Raw genomic sequence first — 18,355 nt, forward strand, 5'->3', positions numbered from 1 at the left:
TAAAACACAAACTATCTAATAAACTGGGCCCCCAAAATAGAGAAAACTCATAAAAGAAACACAAATGGCCAATAAACACATCTTTAAATGTTCAGCCTCACTAAAAAGTACACCCAAATGAGATGCCATGTTTCTCCCACCACATTGGCAAAAACTTAAGACGAGTAACTTCCAGAGCTGGTGGAGACACGAGGAAGTGCACACCTGCGCATATTACTGGTGGGGAGGCAACCCAGACGGCGTTTTCGGTGGGCATTTGGGAGGACTTTTATTTCTCCTGCTGGACTTTTCTAACAACCTTACTAAGATACCATGCATTTCAGCCACTTACGGCGTATAATTCAGAGGCATGCAGCCATCACCCCAATTTCAGAACATTTTCTGCACCCTGAAAAGTGATCCTGTACCCCTCAACCAGTACCCTCTCCACAGTATTCCCGTCTCTCATCACCCCTTCCCACCCCTGCTGCTGGCCCTAGGCCACCATTGATCCACTTTCTTTCTCTACAGACTTGCTTGTTCAGGACACTTCATATATAAACAATCATACAATATGTGGTCCTTCGTGTCTGGCTCCTGTCACTAAGCTTAATATTTTCAAGGAGCATCCATGTTGTAAGAGGTGTAGAACTTCACTCCTTTTCATGGCTGAGAAACATTCCGTTGTGTGGAAAGACCACATTTTACTCATCCATTCATCAGCTGGTGGACATGCGGATTTCCATCTTTTGGTTACTGCGAATAACACTGCTAGGGACATTATGTTTAAGTGTTTGCGTGGACCTGTTTTCAATTCTCTGGGGTAGATTCCTAGGAGAGTGGCTTTATGTTTAACTGTTTGAGAAACTGCCAGACTGTTTTCCAAACAGGCTCCGCCATTTTACATTCCTGTCAGCGATGTGTGAGGCCTCCGACTGTCCACATCCGCACCCACTCTGATTACTGTCTTTTTACGTTACAGACATCCCAGTAGTTTTGATTTACAATTTGATGTGTGAGCTGGGGCGCATGGGTGGCTCAGTAGGTTGAGCTTCTGCCTTGGGCTCAGATCATTATCTCATGGTTCGTGAGTTCAAGTCCCACATCAGGCTTGCTGCTGTCGGTGCAGAGCCTGCTTCAGATCCTTTGTCCCCATCTTTCTCTACCCCTCCCCCGCTCACACTCTCTCAAAAAACATTAAAAATTAACATGTGAGCACCAGCAATCCCTCCTACAGAAATACTTGCGTGCGCACCAGTGTTCCCTGTACAGAGTTGGTCTCTGGAGCACTGTCATAACTGTAAAATGTAAGGAACCCAAACCTCAAATACTACAGAACTGATTATTACACCCATGCATTCTATAGAAAGAAAAAAAATGCTGCATATTAAATGACCTTCTAAAAGCTGCAGAGTCAATCCACAGTAGACTCTCATGCCACTCAAAACGCCACGCACTGGGTTTGTGCTTGTCTACAGGTACGCCTTCCGAAGCAGAGGAGTCCAGGGCTGTCTCAAACCCAGTGGGCGTGTTAGGGAGAAGCAGCGGGTGGTTGAAAAGGGAGGAAGATCTTAGCGTTCTTCCTCTAATATTTTTAAGTAGTGGGATAAGTTATTTGCTTTTTAAAATATCTTTTCCACAGTTTTGAAATAATAGCATTTTCCAATTTATTACAGGAATAGGTGTCTATTTTTACTCACCACTGTACCCGAGTGCCACACAATACTTGGCATCAACAGATACAATGAAAATGTGCTCAATAAATAGAAAGCAGCTGTTTCTGTGCAGCAGAAAATCCTGTTTAGCTGGTACTTCAAGGACAGGATTCCTTACCTGCTGTGACTCAAGTGTAAGCTAATAAACAGGGTCACTTACATGATTGAGAAAATACTGCACAATTATCTCGTGGCCAGCGGCGGCTGCTTCCATCAAAGGAGTGAATCCATATATCGGTTCCCTACAAGACAGAGGCCACGGTCAGACAATGAGCAGAAAGAAGCGCGCCACGCAGGAGATTCCCGGCTGCAGACAAAACCACGCGGGGGCAGGTCACCCCCCAAGCACACAGGTCTCCCTCTCACCAGAACCAACAGGGAGACCTGAGAAAAGTTCACGTCAACACATCAGCCTCATAGATTCTTCTGGGTCTACCCCCAGCTCTAGTCTTTTTTCCAAAAGACAGTGTCTCCCAATCAACACTCCTCTTTTTTTTTTTTAAGCTTTTTTTTTTTTTTTTTGAGAGAGACAGAGAGAGAAAAAGAGAAGGACACTTGGGTGGCTCAGTCAGCCAAGCATCCGACTCTTGGTCATGATTTCATGGTTTTGTGAGTTCAAGTCCCGTGTTGGGCTTTGTGCTGGCAGCACAGAGCCTGCTTGGGATTTTCTGTCTCCCTCTTTCTCAAAATAAATAAATAAACTTTAAAAATCAAAAAAAAAAAAAAAAGAGGGTGACAGAGAGCAGGGGAGGGGCAGAGAGACAGGGAGAGAGACTCCTAAGCAAGCTCCAGGCCACCAAGCACAGAGCCCAACATGGGTCTCAGTCCACGACTGTGAGACCATGACCTGAGCCAACACCAAGAGCTGGACGCCTAACTGAATGAGCCACCCAGGTGCCCCCGATAATCTCTCCTAAGCTGCTCCACCCGCCATCTCTTAAATTTCCATTTTAATTACAAGCAAAAAGCAATTGTTGCCCTTCACTACACACAGAAAGCCGGCGTGTCCCTTCCACCTATCCAAGTCCCACGTCTTGAATTCAACGCCTTCCAGGAATCCTCCCAAACCTCCAGGACTAATCATCTACCTTGTCCTGACTTTGCCTAGTATCTGATGTTTATTTTTGTGTTTGCCTACAATTTGCTCAGCACTGCCTACAGATGCCTTCTGTCCCTCACTTCCCTTCACGCTGGTCTTCATCCATTGTAAGATACACCATTTTCGCATTTCAACACCTCTGAAGCCAGAATGCATCGTAAAATCAACAGGCAAGTGGCATACAAAGCAGTGGTGGGTGTATGTAGTAAGAGCTGGCTTCAGCCAGGTGGGTGTGGGGCCGGGACTTGCTGCACTGAAAGGGGATCATCACTGCAACATGCTTTAGGCGACAACACCCCTTCCAACTTATAAAACTCACGACCACTTTCAAGGCATCGCCTCACCCAACACAGACAAAAAGGAAAAAGGAATTAGCATGTAATGTGTGTCAACTGAGTGCCATTCATGATGCCAGGCCCCTGATGTATGGCAGAACATGTAACTCTTCTGACAACTCCATGACAGTTTTGTCATCCCCAGTTTTCAGGCTCAGGGTGGGTGGCCCAGTTAAGTGTCTGACTTCAGCTCAGGTCAAGATCTCATGGTTCGCAAGTTCAGGCCCCACTTCAGGCTCCCTGCTATCAGCACAGAGCCCGTTTCAGATCCTATGTCTGCTCTGCCCCTTACCTGCTTGTGCTCTTTCTCTCAAATATAAACATGAGAGAGAGAGAGAGAGAGAGAGAGAGAGAGAACAAGACTCAGAGCACTTATAGTGCTGTACCCAGTGTCCCCAGGCAGATGCAGGAAACAGCTAGGCCTGTCCTCAAGCTCCCCACGCCTGGCCAGGACTGTCCCCTCTGCCCAAGGCAGGGGCTACTCTGCACTCCAGCCTGTGGCTGCCTTCCCCGCTGCCCTCCTCAGGGCGACCGCCAAAGACCTGATAATCACCTCACGTTGGCATTCGCTCCACTGTCCAAGAGAAACTTGACCATCTGCTGGTGCCCAGCGCTGGTGCAATGGAAGAGGGCAGTCCAGCCTTGAATGTCCTTCATTTCCAGCTCGGCACCTTGCTTCAAGAGAACACAGAACGCTCGTTACAGCCGCAGCTCCTCTGCGTGGGGCGGGCGCCCTCCAGGCCGTCACACTGCAAGAATCGGACGCACACGCACACCATGGTCTGCGGTGGTTCACGTCTCTGCCAGAGCCGGGAGCCCCTCACGTTTCTGGGCCTGAGTCCCCTTGGAGCTCACCTGGAGGAGAAAGTAGGCGATGCTTTCGTTGCCACAGCTGGAAGCCAGCATCAGTGGAGTCTGCCCTTCCGGGGTCGGCACATTCACATTCACCCCCGCCTCGAGCAGCAGGTGCACGATGGTATCGTGTCCAATGTAGGAGGCGTACATCAGCGGGGTCCAGCCACCACCATTCTTCTTATTCAAATCTAACTCTCTCCTAAACAAATGCAAGATATGCTAGACATGTCCCGCCATCTCACAGGTGAGGTTTACCAAAGCCAGCGGCCAGGTGGGGCCCAAAGAGCGGGAAGGACAGCCACGAAGCAGAAGTTACCTGCCACCCTGGGCACCACGGGGGAGGGGAGGCAGGCGGGGGGACAGGTTTGCCGTACAGCTGCCTCCGCAAACCCGCAGGACCGGCTTATTCCTCCAACTGCACATTCTCATCGGCCCCTCCCCTATCCCAAGGCCAGTAATTCTCTTCTTTCCTACCCCCAGCAACACAGATGGTTCTCAACGGGGGGATTTTGCCCCATAGAACACATTTGGCAAAGTCTAGACACATTACTGGTTCACAACTGCGTAAGGAAAAGCTAGCAGTATCCAGGGGGTGGAGGCCAGGGATGCCGCGAAATACACTACACGCACAAGTCAGCTCCTAACAGGGAAAGATCTGGCTTAGGTTGTCAGGAGTGCCGAGGTCAGGAAACTGCGAACCGCAGCCTTGACTGCCTTCCAACAGCCTAGGGTCTGCTAGTCCGGTAATGGTTGGAAAGGAAAGGGGAAGAGACTCAGACAATGGATGATATTTCTCCCTTATCACCTCATCCTACAGAAATATTCTTGGAAAATCAATAACCAGAAATCCTATCTTTCTCATTGGTTTCCATCAAAATTCTAGAAAAGCATTTCCCACAGAAAAAATTTATGGGCTTCCTAGCCCCGAGTTTGGGGTCGGGGCATGGAAATCAACTTCCAGGACACCCTGTATGGTTCATGCCCCACAGCCTTTCCTCTTGCATGATCTCTGACTCCAGTGGAGGTAAGAACCGACAGTCAGCCCACAGTCTGTGCCTCTCAGATGTGCGGACACAGGAAGCCACGCCAGATGACTGTTTTCCATTTGCTAGCTTCTTCTATTGACTCCGGGACTCTCATGCAGCCATTTCAGAAGGTCCTGGACCCAGGAACACAGTGGCAGCCACCGGCTGGGAGAGCGCATAGAGACCAGCCCATCCTGGGCAGACGACCTTCACTGAGGGCTCAATTCCCTGTGGAGAAGAGCCCAGCCCTTGGCAGAGTGTCTCTGAGGCTCTGAAATGTCCAGCCAGGCCCAAGCCTCCCTTCTGATGCCTCTACTCCCCTCAGGTCCCCAGTCTGCTTACTGTGAGCCATCCTTGGTGTCAGCTAGGGCCACTGTCCCAACCAGAGCACAAACACATCCCCTCTCCCTCGTGGAGCCATTTCAGGAGAGAGGCAGAGCTGGGGGGAGGGGGGGGGGCAGAGAGAGAGGGAAACAGAACATCGAAGTAGGCTCCAAACTCTGAATTGTCAGCACAGAGCCTGAAGTGGGGCTTAAACCCACAAACTTTGAGATCGTGACCTGAGCCAAAGTTGGATGCCCAACCAAGGCATCCACACTCCACCCCACCCTTGCATTTAAACAGCACACCCAAAGGCTTCAAAACCCAAGAATGCCAAAGGAGCAAAGTTGTAACTGGGGTCTCGGTGACCCTGTAAGGGAATGTGCTGCCTGGGTACCCAGCCATACATTCCAAAAGCCACCTGGTACAGGAGTACAAAACTCGATCTCTTACCACAGTGCTGCACTTGTACTCAACTGGCCAGATTTTACAGGTGATGGCTATGACTTGGGAACCAGAACCCGAGGGGTTAAACAAGGCTTTGCTCTGGCTCACCAGGAACTGAAAAAGGCACATGTAGATATAGACATGGATGGTTTCTCCTAGTTGTCTATGAAAAACAGAAACAATGAGGCGGATGTGAGAGGGTGGAAGCGAGGAGATTGGTTCTTTTCCAAAAACTAAATTAACACACATGTAATACTGAGGGTGACAGTCAGGTGGTGATCCCCAGAGAGGAAGATGAATCCCACCTCCTCCTCCTCGATGGCAGAAGCCATATCAACAGGAAGGCACATGGGATAAAAATGAACCTTCTGGGGAAAAGAGGACACAGAGCATCACTTTCTAACTTTATGTTTGTTTTGTTCGAGCACTGCTACAATTAGTAAAAACCATAAAATGACTACAGTTAAAAAGTCTGAAATGATTCATAAGCCTATGGAAAAAGTTCAAATTGTCGTTTTCTTCCTAGGAATAAAAACGGACTTCCTTATTAGTGTCCAGCCTAAATCATTACTGACAGCTGTCCAGGAGACACAAGATTAATCCAGGTGTGTCCCATGTCTACGACTGCATGCAAGGCCCCATCAGCCCTGACCGCTCCACCTGGGATCTGAAGCCACAGAGACGGAACTCAAAATCCGAGTAAGAACATTTCCCAAGATCTCTTACCGCTGCACACATTCCTTCACCACTTCGTACTGGCCAATGGAAGCAGCTGTGTGAAGATCCAAAGGGACGGCCAGCTCCTCCCGGCCGACCTGAGCGCCCAGCCCATGCCACATGGACAAGCTGCGGTTCAGGAGTTCTGGCTCACTGGCCTCATCGCTGAGCTCCGACATCACTGTGGAGGGAGACCCAGGGGTTAGAGTGTGCCTTTCTGGGTGTTCCAGGGAAAGCAACAGGACGGTCACACTCCTACCGGCAGTAGGCAGCTAGTCACTATCCTGGCAGACCATCACTCAGTGCAGTCAACTCCTGGGACAGACTTAGAAAGTTGTCATTAAATGCTATATGGTTTGCGCAGCTCCATCCTCCTAATACTCATGAGCTTGTCACCAGAGAGAAAGGAAGGAGCACATATGGTCAGTCACACACTGCAGTGGACACTTTCCTTCATCAATCCTCAGGCCCCAGTTCTACAAAGGATATTCTCCACGAACTCTGGAAGCCTGCCCAACTTTTGGATGGGCAGTCAAGAAATGCTAATTGGGTCACTGGACCTAATCAACTCTTGGATGTGGTCGGAAAGAACCCTGGACTTGGGAGTTATATAAAAATTTAGTTCTGCTATTTACTATCTCTAGTCCCTACTTCTGTGCTGTCTAGTGGGGACATAGCTCAAGGGGCTGCTGTTAAAAACACATGGAAGAAAGAATAAGTAAGCAGTGGCATAGCCATATATTGGAACGCTACTCAATAATAAGTAGAGAGAACAGTTGATAGACACCGTAACACACACAACATATGAACATCAAACTCATTCTGCTAAATAGAAGCCAGACTCAAAGCCTACCTACTTTATGATTCCATTTACAGGACATTCTAGAAAAAACAAAACTGAAGGGCTGGAGAACAGATCAGTGGGACCAGGGTTAGGAATGGGGGGACCACAAAGGGAATGTGGGGGGAATGTGCCTGTTCTGTATATTGGTTGGTAGATACGTTGACTCTATACATTAACTGAAACTCATAGACCCAAACACTAAATGAATGAATTTTAATGTAAATGTTTTTTTGAATTAAAAAAACAATTTTCTAAAATCAGATTTCTTTTTGGGAGAGAGAGAGAGACAGACTGTGAGTGGGGGAGGAACAGAGAAAGAGAGAGACCGAATCTAAAGCAGGCTCCAGGCTGTGAGCACTCAGCACAGAGCCCAACGTGGGTCTCGAACCCACGAACCATGAGTTCTTGACCTGAGCCGAAGTCGGACGCTTAACCAACTGAGCCACCCAGGTGCCCCCAATGTAAAAATTTTAAACAAGTAAATCTTTAAAAAGAAAAGAAAGCCCCAGCACAGAAAGTAGGATGTGACTGGTGTTCAGCAAAGGTTAACAGAGTAGGAATCCACCAATGTATTCCTTGAAAAGAGGAGGGATGGCGGGCAGGGATGGGGGAGTGATACACTGGAAAATCTGCAGGGTGATGGAACATTCCTGGAGATGCCACTACATCAGGATGAAGATTCTGTGAGAGTCGTTTATTCTGGGAATCCTAACCAAATCAGTGCCAGGCCATTAGCTTCCTATTAGAACCTTCAGGTCCAGGAGTAACATTTATCTCCTACTTACTATGTATGGGTGGAAGTGGACAAGGAAACAAGTACTGAAAAGAGAGAAAAGGAGGCTCATCTCCATCTGGATGGCCTAAAGGTACTCCAGCAGTTCACAGATGCTGTTAGGACCTCGGTGTCTACTAAAGAATGCTTCCAAACTCCAGATAACAGCTGAGTCGGCCAAACAGCCAACAAGCCACCAATCTGCGGGACAAAGAATCTGTAATCCCTTGGCCAGAATGTGTACATCTGATGGGGCCTGTAAGTAACCAAGTTGAGAGCAAAGCCGGGGCTCTGGTACCACCACCTCCTCACACTGGCAGGGCCTGAGATCAACCAGCTTTCTCACTTTGCAGGCAAGAAACCCCAACCTCAACAGTCTTGGCCAACAGATACTGGATAAGAACCCAAATAAGCTGAGAGGCCCCTTTCCACACACCCCTCAAGCCTCCCATGGGTGGGTCTCTCTTACTCCAATGCCTTCTCCGGGATGGAGCCCATGTGGTCTCTCTCTTTTTTTTTTAAGTTTATTTATTTATTTTGAAAGGGAAACTACAAGTGGGGGAGGGCCAGAGAAAGAGGGAGAGAAAGAATCCCAAGCAGGCTCCGCACCGACAGCACGCAGCCCCACGCGGAGCTAGAACTCACAAACCGTGAGTTACGACCTGAGCCGATCATGAGGTCACGAGTCGAGACCAAGAATCTGAAGTTTAATCGACTGGGCCAGCCAGGTGCCCCAATGTGGTCTCATTATTAGCGGCTCAGGTGTCTGACACGCCGCAGAGGCGGCAATTACAACCAGGCCCGGCTCTAGGAGCCTATGGAGGGAGAACGCGGATGCCTAGGGGCCATAAAGTTACTGGCACTTCCTTTATCACCATGCCACATGCCACAATGATGGGGTATTTGTTATGAATAAAACGATAATGTTCATCCGTATATTTGTATACTTGCTTAGTATCCATTACTTTTAAAATAACCCAAAAACCTTAACTGAAAAATAATGACGCTGGCGGTCGGCCGCCACGCCCACAGGGAGGAAGTCGGCAAAAGCCCAAAGGCACCCCGTCTCTTCCCGGCTCGTGAGCGGTTCGCGGAGACTGGGGTACCCACCCTGCTTCTCAGGCCCTGGGGAGGGTCGTTCGGGAACACCCCAAGCCCCGACTGCACTGACGTCCCCTGACGCCTCCTCCTGGTAACCCCACGCGGCACGTGGCTCTCTCGTCGCCGCTGTTAGACCGCAGAAGCTAAAGCGTGGTCAGAAACTCACGCGGCTACCCAGCAGCGGGCCCCGCAAGCAGGCGGCAGGTGCCGGCCCTAGGCGGGTCGGAGTCGCCACCGAGCGTACCTGCGCTGGGTGTCGGTGCGTGCCCGCCGCCGCCGCCACAGATGCTGTCGCCACACTCCCTCAGCCAGGTGCGCTCACCGCCACGCACGCCCAGGCTCCCTCAGCGCGGGCTGCCGCCACAGCGCGCGGACCCCGCTGCCCCGCTCCCGCCCCGGAAGTGGTTGCGGGAGGCGCGGAGCACGCCGGGACGCTAGCCGGGCCGCGGGGCGCTCCCGGCGCTGTGGAATTCGTCCGTCCCGCACCCGAGCCTTCCGGTCAACTCGCCCGACTTGCTGTGTGACCCCCGCGGCAGCCAATCAACAGGTGGGGTTCTTTCTGCCCCTCCCCTCTTCTAGCCAGGGGAACCAATCCTCTTTCAAGAGAGGCAGGACGCGCCAAGTCCCGAAAGAGGAGCGGGGGGGAAAAGTGCGGTTGGCAGTCCAGTAATGTAAGATTCTGGAGAGGGGGGATTCCAAAGACGGTGACAGTCCCAGTAGTTGCACCGCGGCCCGAGGGGCGAACGGGTCTGGAGGGACGCACTGGGAAGTCTTTATAGCCCTGTCAGTACTGCGGAGAGAGGGGAGGTAGAAGCTTGAGGTGAGTGGCCTTCAGCCTGCCGCAGCTCCGAAGGTACATGTCGGGATTTGGACGGAACGGGGCTGGTGAGGATGGGTGGGAAGAGGAGCGACGTGCTTTTCCGTTTCCCAGCTTTAGAATTTAAAGGACTGGCCCAGGAGGCCGTTGGCGTCCAGTTGTCATGACAACGGGGTGCTCTGGAGCAGGAGAGGGCGGGGCGAGGAGGGGGCGGGGCTAACGGGCTGCAGCCAAGAAACGGACGTGGATTTTGCTCCAGGGTTCTGAGGAGAGTCGAGCAGCTTCACCACTGAGCTTTTAGGCGTTAGTTTACTCAGCTGGATGAGCTGAACTCCTCATCGTGGCGTTCAGGACCCTCCGCGATCTGGTCCGCCCATCAACGCATATTCCAGCAGGAGATACTTTCTCACCCCAACATGTTGGGATCCTCTGAGCCACTGTACACGCTCTTCCTGCAGCCTGTAACGCCTTTCCCTAACCTGTTGCCTTGCCTGCCAGAAGAACCTGGAGTCTCTGGTGATTCTGTTACGCTACAGTCTGCGCTACAGAGCCCGGTTCCGAAAAACCCTGATGTGTGTGTGAGCTGCATCCCCACGCTGCTATTCACACTTCGGGGTGCACCAAGCTCCTGCTCCAGGTTGTGTGAGCACAGAAGCAAGCACCCCACCACTCGCATCTGCTGCTGCATCCGCCAGGGGGCTGTGACACAGAGTAACAGGCAGATGGGGCTGGGAGCACTGCTCTCATCTCACAATATAAGCGCATGCGCTCTATCTAGGGGTTGCGGGTAATGTCCGGACGCGGGCTCTGAAGTACCATCATCCCACATCCCTAAAGCCACCTTGACCCGTGAGAGACCAGGCCTTCTGTTAGGAATGCTGAAGATGGAAGGGCTGGGTATACGGAGTTAATTGGTGACTCCAAAAAAAACTTTCCTGGGGACTCCAAAATGTCTGCTCCTTTCTAAGGGGGCAGTAAAGTGTGGTGGGGCTTGAAATCCCTTCTAACTTTGCTACAAATTTTGTCTTTGCCATTTACTAACAATAGAACGTCTCTGAGTCTATAAAATGTAGACAATAATGGTATCTATGTTACTTGGGATATAAATAGCTTACATAATCTATGTATCGTACACATATATCATCCTATTTATCATATACATATACCTACATATGTATATATATCATTACAGTATATATTATAGATATATAGAGACAGCTACATCTATATACAGAGATATATAGATATATATCTAGATATACATAGATATAGATTTATATACATACAGTTGACTCACCCACACAGTCAAAAATTCACATAAAATGTTTTTAAGATTTTATTTCTTTTAGGGATGCCTGGGTGTCTCAGTCAGTTAAGCATCCAACTTTGGCTCAGATCATCTCATGGTTTATGGGTTTATGGGTTCGAGCCCCAGGTTGGGCTCTCCACTGTCAGCATAGAGCTGGCTTCGGACCCCCTGTCTCTCTCTCTCTCTCTCTCTCTCTCTCTCTCTCTGCCCCTCCCCGCTCATGTACACTCTCTCTCTCAAACAATAAATGTTTAAAAAAAAGATTTTATCTTAATATTTATTTGCTTATTTTGAGAAGGGGGAAGGACAGAGAGAAAAGGAGAGAGAGAATCCCAGACAAGCTCTGCGCTGCCAGTGCGGAGCCAGATGCAAGGCTCAATCTCACAAACCATGAAATCATGAACTGAGGGGCGCCTGGGTGGCTCAGTCCGTTAGGCTTCAGCTAGGTCATGATCTCACATTTGGTGGGTTCAAGCCCCACGTCAGGCTCTGTGCTGACAGCTCAGATCCTGGAGCCTGCTTCTGATGCTGTGTCTCCCTCTCTCTCTCTGCCCCTTCCCTGCTCATGCTCTGCCTCTCTCTCTCTCTAAAACAACAACAACAAATAAACATTAAAAAAAAAAAGAAATCATGACCTGAGCCAAAGCCAAGATTTGGATGCTTAACTGACTGAGCCACCCAGGCGCCCCTTAAGATTTTAATTTTAAGTTATCTCTGCACCCAATGTGGGGGTCAAACTTACAACCCCAAGATCAAGAGTCACATGCTCTACTGTCTGAGCAAGCCAGGTGCCCCTCCACATATGACTTGATTCCCCTAAAACTTAGCTACTAATAGCCTACACTTGACCAAAGCCTTACCAATAACATCATTAATCAATTAACACATATGTTGTATATGTATTATATACTGTATTCCCACATAAAATAAGCTAGAGAAAAGAAAATGTTAAAATCATAAGAGAAAACACATTACACTACTAAGCTGTATTTATTGAAAAAATCTGCTTATAAGCAGACCCACGCAGTTCCTACCCATGATGTCCAGGGGCCGCTGCATATCCGCACAGCACTCCGCACACACAGTGTGGGCACAGGGACCAATGGTAACAGGAGCCTGCAGAGCCCGAAGGGAAACCGGGCGGGAGGTCTGACAGTCCTCATCCTCCACAGGGCGGTAGAGGCTTTGGAAAGGCAGCCCTCTCCCACCGCCCAACCCTGAGCTCTTTGCCCTTGGCCCTTGGAACCCTCTCGCTTCACCCTGTGTCCTCAGCAGGGCTGCTTGGATGATGGCACACTGAGCAGCATCCCTGGAGCCTGGGTCCCCATGGCATCCCAAGACAAAGATGAGGAGTCCTCACGGCCCGGCGCCTCCCAGATGGGGCCCTGGGATGCCATCCTGGAGGCCGTCAGGGAGCAGCTCCCATCCCTGGACTCCGATTCCTCCTTGGTAAGCAAGTGCCTCCTTCCTATGTTTCCTGGGCCCCGACTGCCCTTTCTTCCCATGGCGAGCACAGTACTGACTGACCCCAGAACAACTCTGGAGCTTATCACCTTCTACATTTGTCATAATGTTGGGTTTTGTCCTCTGAGTACATTTATTCATACTCAGCATCCTTACGGGCCATTTCAGTGACCCAGAACGATGACTGGAGAATTCCTCCAGGAGCTTATCATGACACGTTGAAATGGTGGCATGCATTCATTCAACAAACATTTATGGAGCCTACTTTGCCTCAAGCACAAGAAGCCCTTTGTGACATTGTACGCCTGGCAGACCCTGCCTCACCATGCTGGTAATTGTGTATCTAGTTTCTGCTGACTGATACCGGACACTGAACTGAGAACTGGGTGACAGGAGTGAGTCTGAATTCAGTCTTAAGTGAGCTGTTCCAGCTCCTCCACCTTGTGAAAAGCAGGCATGTGCACACACATAAGAATGGCAGTGACCCTATCGATGAAGAAAGGTAGACAAGGTCCCGGGCAGCAGCTCCTTAGTAGTGGGGGCCATGCTCACAGCTTGAAGCTCAGCCTTCAGAAGGACCCAGGTTTGGGTCCTGCCTGGGACGCCTGCGGGGACAAACACGACAGAGTTCGCTGGGCCTCAGCAGTCTTCCCCGGGGGACGACAAAGCTAGTGGAGAGGAGATAAGATACTGTGACCCCAGCACCTTTTCGTGTCTTCAGCCTCATTTGTTCTCATCTTCAGACATCCTTGCAAGGTGAGCCGGGGACTGTAAGTGCCCCTCTCCCCTTAGAGGCACCAAGGCACTGGGTCATTTAGGTGATGGCTAAAGATTGTGGAACAGAGGAGAGCAGGGCTCTGCTTTCGGCTACCACCTCGCTGCCCTGCTCATTCAGTGCCAGGCATTAACTGAGGACCTATTATATGCAAGGGTTAGGGGGTGGCAAGTTGTGCAGAACTGAGCCCTGGATCTCACCTTCAGGAGCTTGTGCAGCCGAGCCCTTTCTAAACCAGCCAGGCCAAGGGCCTCTGGGAGAACACTGATCTCCCCAGATCACTCTTGAGCAGCAGGGCAAGGGCAGACGGAGCCTGAGGCCCTCCTGGCTCTGCCTGCGGCCCTGTATTCCAAAAGTCCTCTCGTTCGTCCACAGTCGGACTGCGGGGCAGAGGAGCTGTTCATCTTCCAGCGAGATCACACTGCCCTGATCCCAGACCTGTCGGAGGAGCTGGCCGAAGACCCTGCCAGGGCCTGGCTTGCTACGGTCCATGGATCTCCTGAGGTCTGTAGAAGGCAGGCCTGGGGATCTAGGAAGCTGGGACCCTGAGGGCAGAATGGGGTGTGGGTGTGGGTGTCCACGCTCTCACCGGACCCTACGGCGTGAGTCAAACAGGTTCAAATTGTGCTCCCTCAATATGTGTTGATTTAATAAGGGTGACAGTGGGGATTCTGATGTAAGAAGGCACCCCTAGCTGGACAGGTGAGGCGAACACAGGAGACAGAGCTGCCCAAGCACACTCTCTAACCATCACCAACCATCCACGCACATTTCCCATCTTCTTCTCACTTCCCAGAGCCCCGGTAAGACCAAGAACTCTACCAAATTAATGGCTTGATGCTTAAAAATAATTGCTGTCTTTATAAAGAGAACCCATCCCATTGACAGACTTTCCATCACTGGGCAGGTCCCCAACTGGTCAGGCCTGTTCGGCTCTTCTTAAAGGCTCCAGGAGACAGGCCTGCCTCTGCTGTAACGATTATGACTAGTTGTCACTCATTAACCAGGGCCAGTGCGTATGCTGTCAAAGACCAGCACAGCCAGACATTCGTCAAAGCGGGGGAAGCACATTTTATTCTGTAGCTGCTGACAGCAGGGAAAGAGCGGAGCTCCCTCAGGTTTGTGCTGAAGGACCAGGGGTTCAAAGGGAGAACGAGGGAGGAGGAGCGAGGGCTCACCAGGGTCAGAGCAGTGAACCATCACAAAGAGCAGGCCTGTGTGAGTGTGACTAGGCCGCTGTGTCCCTGGCAGGTAGGGAAGACAGGAGTCTGTCCTCCCTGGGAGAAGGGAGTCAGAGGCCATGTCCTTCCTGACAGAACATTCCAAAGGAAAGGCTCCCAGGCCCATGACGGATCCTTCTGGTTGTAAGAGACACATCCTCCCAGGCTAAAGCCCTTTTTAGTAAATGCTCTGAGAAAGGGAGGTCAGGGGCCTCTCCTCAGCCGTTGGCTGGGATGAACACTGAACTCTCCCGGCAGCACTGAGCTTTCTGGGGCGGACGTTTTAACGGACTGGGGCCATCCCAGCCTATGCTGCTAAATGCCATTCTAGAGTCTGGTCAAGTCTCTCAGTGCTCATTTAGAGGGAGGGGTTGTGTGCTGAGAGTTCTGGAAATCTCAGTGCAAGCACTGACGCAGGGCCATCTTACAGAACGTTCATCACCATGCCGGAAATCACCCCCTTACTCAGCCATGCCCAGAGAAGGGTTGAAATTCCCAGGCCTGCCAAGACCTCTGGTTGGTTCAGGTGCAGGGATGTCCATGTGATTTTATCTTGCATTTTCTTCATTTCTATGATTACCTCAGCAACTGTTCTGCAGAATTGTTCTTTCCCAATCTGGAGCAGGCAAGTTTGCGCTCACTCGCGGGGGCCGAGGCTGCGGGCTTGCTCCGGAGTCAGACGGCCTGGGTTTCATCTTGTCCACCCCTTAATAGCTGTGTGGCCTATTCGCAGTGGCCAAAGGATAGAAACAACCCAAGCGGCCACTAACAAATGAAATGGATCAACAAAACATGGTCCATACAATGGGATATTATGCAGTCCATAAAAAAGAATCAAGTACTGACCCACAACCTCCACGGACCTTGGAAACACGAAGCTAAGCCAAAGGACACAAAAGGACAAATGCTGTGTGATTCCACCTATACGAAATACCTAGAATGGGCAAATCCATAGAGACAGAAGGTGGACAGGAGGTTACCTGGGGCCCAGGGGGAGGGCAGCAGGTACAGTCTCTCTGGGACTTTTTTACCTTTGGAAATAGACAGTGGTGACGGTTGCACATTATGAATGTACTTAACGCCACCAAATGATATATTTAAAAATGTTTAAAATGGCAAATTTTATGTTATACACGTTTTACCACATACACAAAATTTCCTCTCATGTGTTTCCGAGAACGCAGAGGACACCATTTCGTCCCCAGCCAGGTGCGGTGCCTGTGGAAGCCGGCGCGGAACCCTGGAGAGAGTGGGGCTCAAGGACAGAGGCTTCTACCTCCCTACTTGACGGGGACCCTGGTGGATCTGGAGAGAGCTGTGGTGAGACTAGTTCTCTTCTCAGGGTGCCCGAGGACACCCCCAAGTGGCAGGAAGGCAGCCACGGGGCTGTGTCCCTCAGCACCCAGGGGCCTCGCCAGGGTGCTCAGGGAGAAGCCACGCTCTCCCCCTGGGAAGGCGACCTGAAGACAGAGCCCCAGAGCGCCGCCTCACAAGCCTGTCGGGGCACAGACTATGCAAACCGCAGGGCCCTCCGAAAGGAGAGAAGGAAGATAATTGAGAAGGACATACTCCATAAAGTCACCTGGGCCGCCCAGGACCCAGCCTGCGGTGACCTAAGCCAAGTGGAGCAGGCACCCCGTGCGGCAGCGGCAGCTCTGAGACCCGAGACGCCAGCAGAGGGGCCCCAGGAAGGCCGGCTGGTGCTCTCCCTCCAGGTAGGCATCTTCTAGCCCGTGCTTCCTCGGGGGGGTTCCCTGCACGCTGGCCAGGAGCTGGTCCTCCCCAGGCCAACCCGAGCCGCCATCGCAAATGCCTCAGATGGAGTCCGGCTTAAACAAATTCATTTCTGACAGTTCTGGAGGCTGAGGAGTCCAAGGTCACGGTGCCAGCACGTTCAGTGTCTGGTGAGAGCCCCTCCCTGGCATCTTCTGGCTGTGCCCTCGTTTAAGAGGGGCCCTTTTTATAAGAGTTCCACCTTCATGACCTAATCACCTCCCCGGAGCCCCACCTCCGAACACCATCACACTGCGGGGTTCGGACTGCAACATGTGGATTTTTGAGGGACACAGACATTCAGTCTACCGCAATGACCTTAAGCCCCTAGGCCCATGGTCCCAAGTACCCCAGCCGGCAGTCAGGCCTGCCTCAGTGGGTATGTGGTCCTGGCAGACAGACCATCTTAGGTAGAGTTAACGAGAACAAGGGAGAGCAAAGAGACTCCATTCTTCTTTTAAAAGAAAGAAAGGAAGGAAAGAAGGAAGGAAGGAAGAAAAGAATGCTAATCCAAAGCATGTTTACAAAGACAGACAGCCACATAGAAGATACAGAACAAACTTTGTTGAAGCCTAATTCCAAAACCGCAAAGCCCTCGCTGTCATACAAATAGTGTGAGCATCTGTTAACCTTGCTTTTAGCTCATTCATGAGGGAACCAGCAGGATGACAAAGCCAGTTCAAAGAGAAACTGGGATTTTGTAAAACACGAGGGAAACAAAAAAAGAGTGCTGAGATAAAATTACCACATGAAGTACAAAACGGGTCAACATCCTAACAAAAGTAACCAAAAAAAAGTTACTTTTGGGGTTATCACCTCTACCAGACAGAAAAAACCCACTGCACCTGTTCTCAGTTTACTCTGTTGTAAAATAGGTGGGCCCTGAGCAACTATGCAAACCAAATTACTGTCCCCAGAAAGGTGGGCTTGTCAGAAAAGATCCAGCGTGACATTTAAACATCATGCAATTCTTTTTTGCCTCATTTACACATTTTGGAAGCGGTATCAAGTTGCACCTGGAGGTCATTTTTACCAATTCCATTCTCATCAGTTGTGGAAAGCCATTCTTTCCATTCTGCTGGCCCCAAAACACTTGTTTTCACTCACTCTAGCATTGCAAGGAGCTACAAGGAACACCAATTCCCAATTAACTTCCTCTCTCTGCTCATCACGCTCAGACTCCCCCGGCGCTCGCTTCCAAGTCCTGAGTGGGAGCACCTACCCAGAACAATCTGTTCCTTAAAAGAACAAAACATTTTAACCTCCCAACCCTTTAAACTTGTATGAAGCTAGAGTTTTAAGACAACACCGAGTTTCCAGGTCAAACAGTCTTTGTGCCAAAAGCAAAAAGTATTGCCTAAAAAAGGCATAGGAAAGAGAAGGCCAGAGATGCTGGCTCCACCCACCTTAATGGAGGTGTGGGTGAGAGAGGGAGCCCGTGCCAGTGTGTGCAGGCACCCAAACCCTCATTTCTACCCCGTAACAGCCCACGATGGCCTCTGTTGGTCACGGCAGCTGTGGAAGTAGGCACTCCCGCTGCCAGGACCCTGTGGCTGGCTTTTAATCACTGCTTTAATTATTTCAGCAACTTGAAGAGTGGGATTTGGATCACCTCCTTCAAAGTCTGGCAGGGCAAGAAGAGGACAGGGGAGATCGCGCACCTGGAGCCACGTGGTGGGCAGCTGACCGCCTGGGCCGAGGTCTGATCTTGAACTCCACGGCCCGAGTGTATCCCCATAAGCAGCTCATTCCAAGGCCTCTCAATAAAATAGGGTCAGCCCGGCAGC

At 50.7% G+C, this 18,355-nt stretch overlaps 2 protein-coding genes across 13 annotated transcripts in view; one reads left to right on the forward strand and one right to left on the reverse strand.

The window, feature by feature from the left end:
- The window catches only part of ANKS3 (ankyrin repeat and sterile alpha motif domain containing 3), a 35,967-nt gene extending 26,291 nt beyond the window's left edge, over positions 1 to 9,676 (reverse strand). The window contains exons 1-5 of one of the 3 annotated variants that reach the window (XM_029947917.1): positions 9,455 to 9,676; positions 6,503 to 6,674; positions 3,984 to 4,182; positions 3,682 to 3,803; positions 1,855 to 1,936 (exon numbers count right to left, since the gene is read on the reverse strand). In XM_029947917.1, coding sequence (XP_029803777.1) covers positions 1,855 to 1,936; positions 3,682 to 3,803; positions 3,984 to 4,182; positions 6,503 to 6,672 — 573 coding nt within the window. In that variant the 5' untranslated portion in view covers positions 6,673 to 6,674; positions 9,455 to 9,676. The remainder of the gene's footprint in view (positions 1 to 1,854; positions 1,937 to 3,681; positions 3,804 to 3,983; positions 4,183 to 6,502; positions 6,675 to 9,454) is intronic. The other 2 variants (XM_029947916.1, XM_029947918.1) reach the window with 2 other exon arrangements.
- The window catches only part of C8H16orf71 (chromosome 8 C16orf71 homolog), a 12,651-nt gene continuing 3,807 nt past the window's right edge, over positions 9,512 to 18,355 (forward strand). Inside the window, exons 1-6 of one of the 10 annotated variants that reach the window (XM_029947927.1) lie at positions 9,512 to 9,757; positions 12,609 to 12,785; positions 13,951 to 14,079; positions 14,583 to 14,693; positions 15,980 to 16,510; positions 18,154 to 18,268. In XM_029947927.1, coding sequence (XP_029803787.1) covers positions 12,663 to 12,785; positions 13,951 to 14,079; positions 14,583 to 14,693; positions 15,980 to 16,510; positions 18,154 to 18,268 — 1,009 coding nt within the window. In that variant the 5' untranslated portion in view covers positions 9,512 to 9,757; positions 12,609 to 12,662. Of the gene's footprint in view, positions 9,758 to 9,828; positions 10,064 to 10,286; positions 10,606 to 10,645; positions 10,665 to 12,608; positions 12,786 to 13,950; positions 14,080 to 14,582; positions 14,694 to 15,979; positions 16,511 to 18,153; positions 18,269 to 18,355 lie in introns of those variants that run through there. The other 9 variants (XM_029947924.1, XM_029947926.1, XM_029947923.1 and 6 more) reach the window with 9 other exon arrangements.

The sequence above is a fragment of the Suricata suricatta genome, chromosome 8 (genome assembly GCF_006229205.1).
Source record: "Suricata suricatta isolate VVHF042 chromosome 8, meerkat_22Aug2017_6uvM2_HiC, whole genome shotgun sequence".
In the NCBI taxonomy this organism is placed as follows: Eukaryota; Metazoa; Chordata; class Mammalia; order Carnivora; family Herpestidae; genus Suricata; species Suricata suricatta.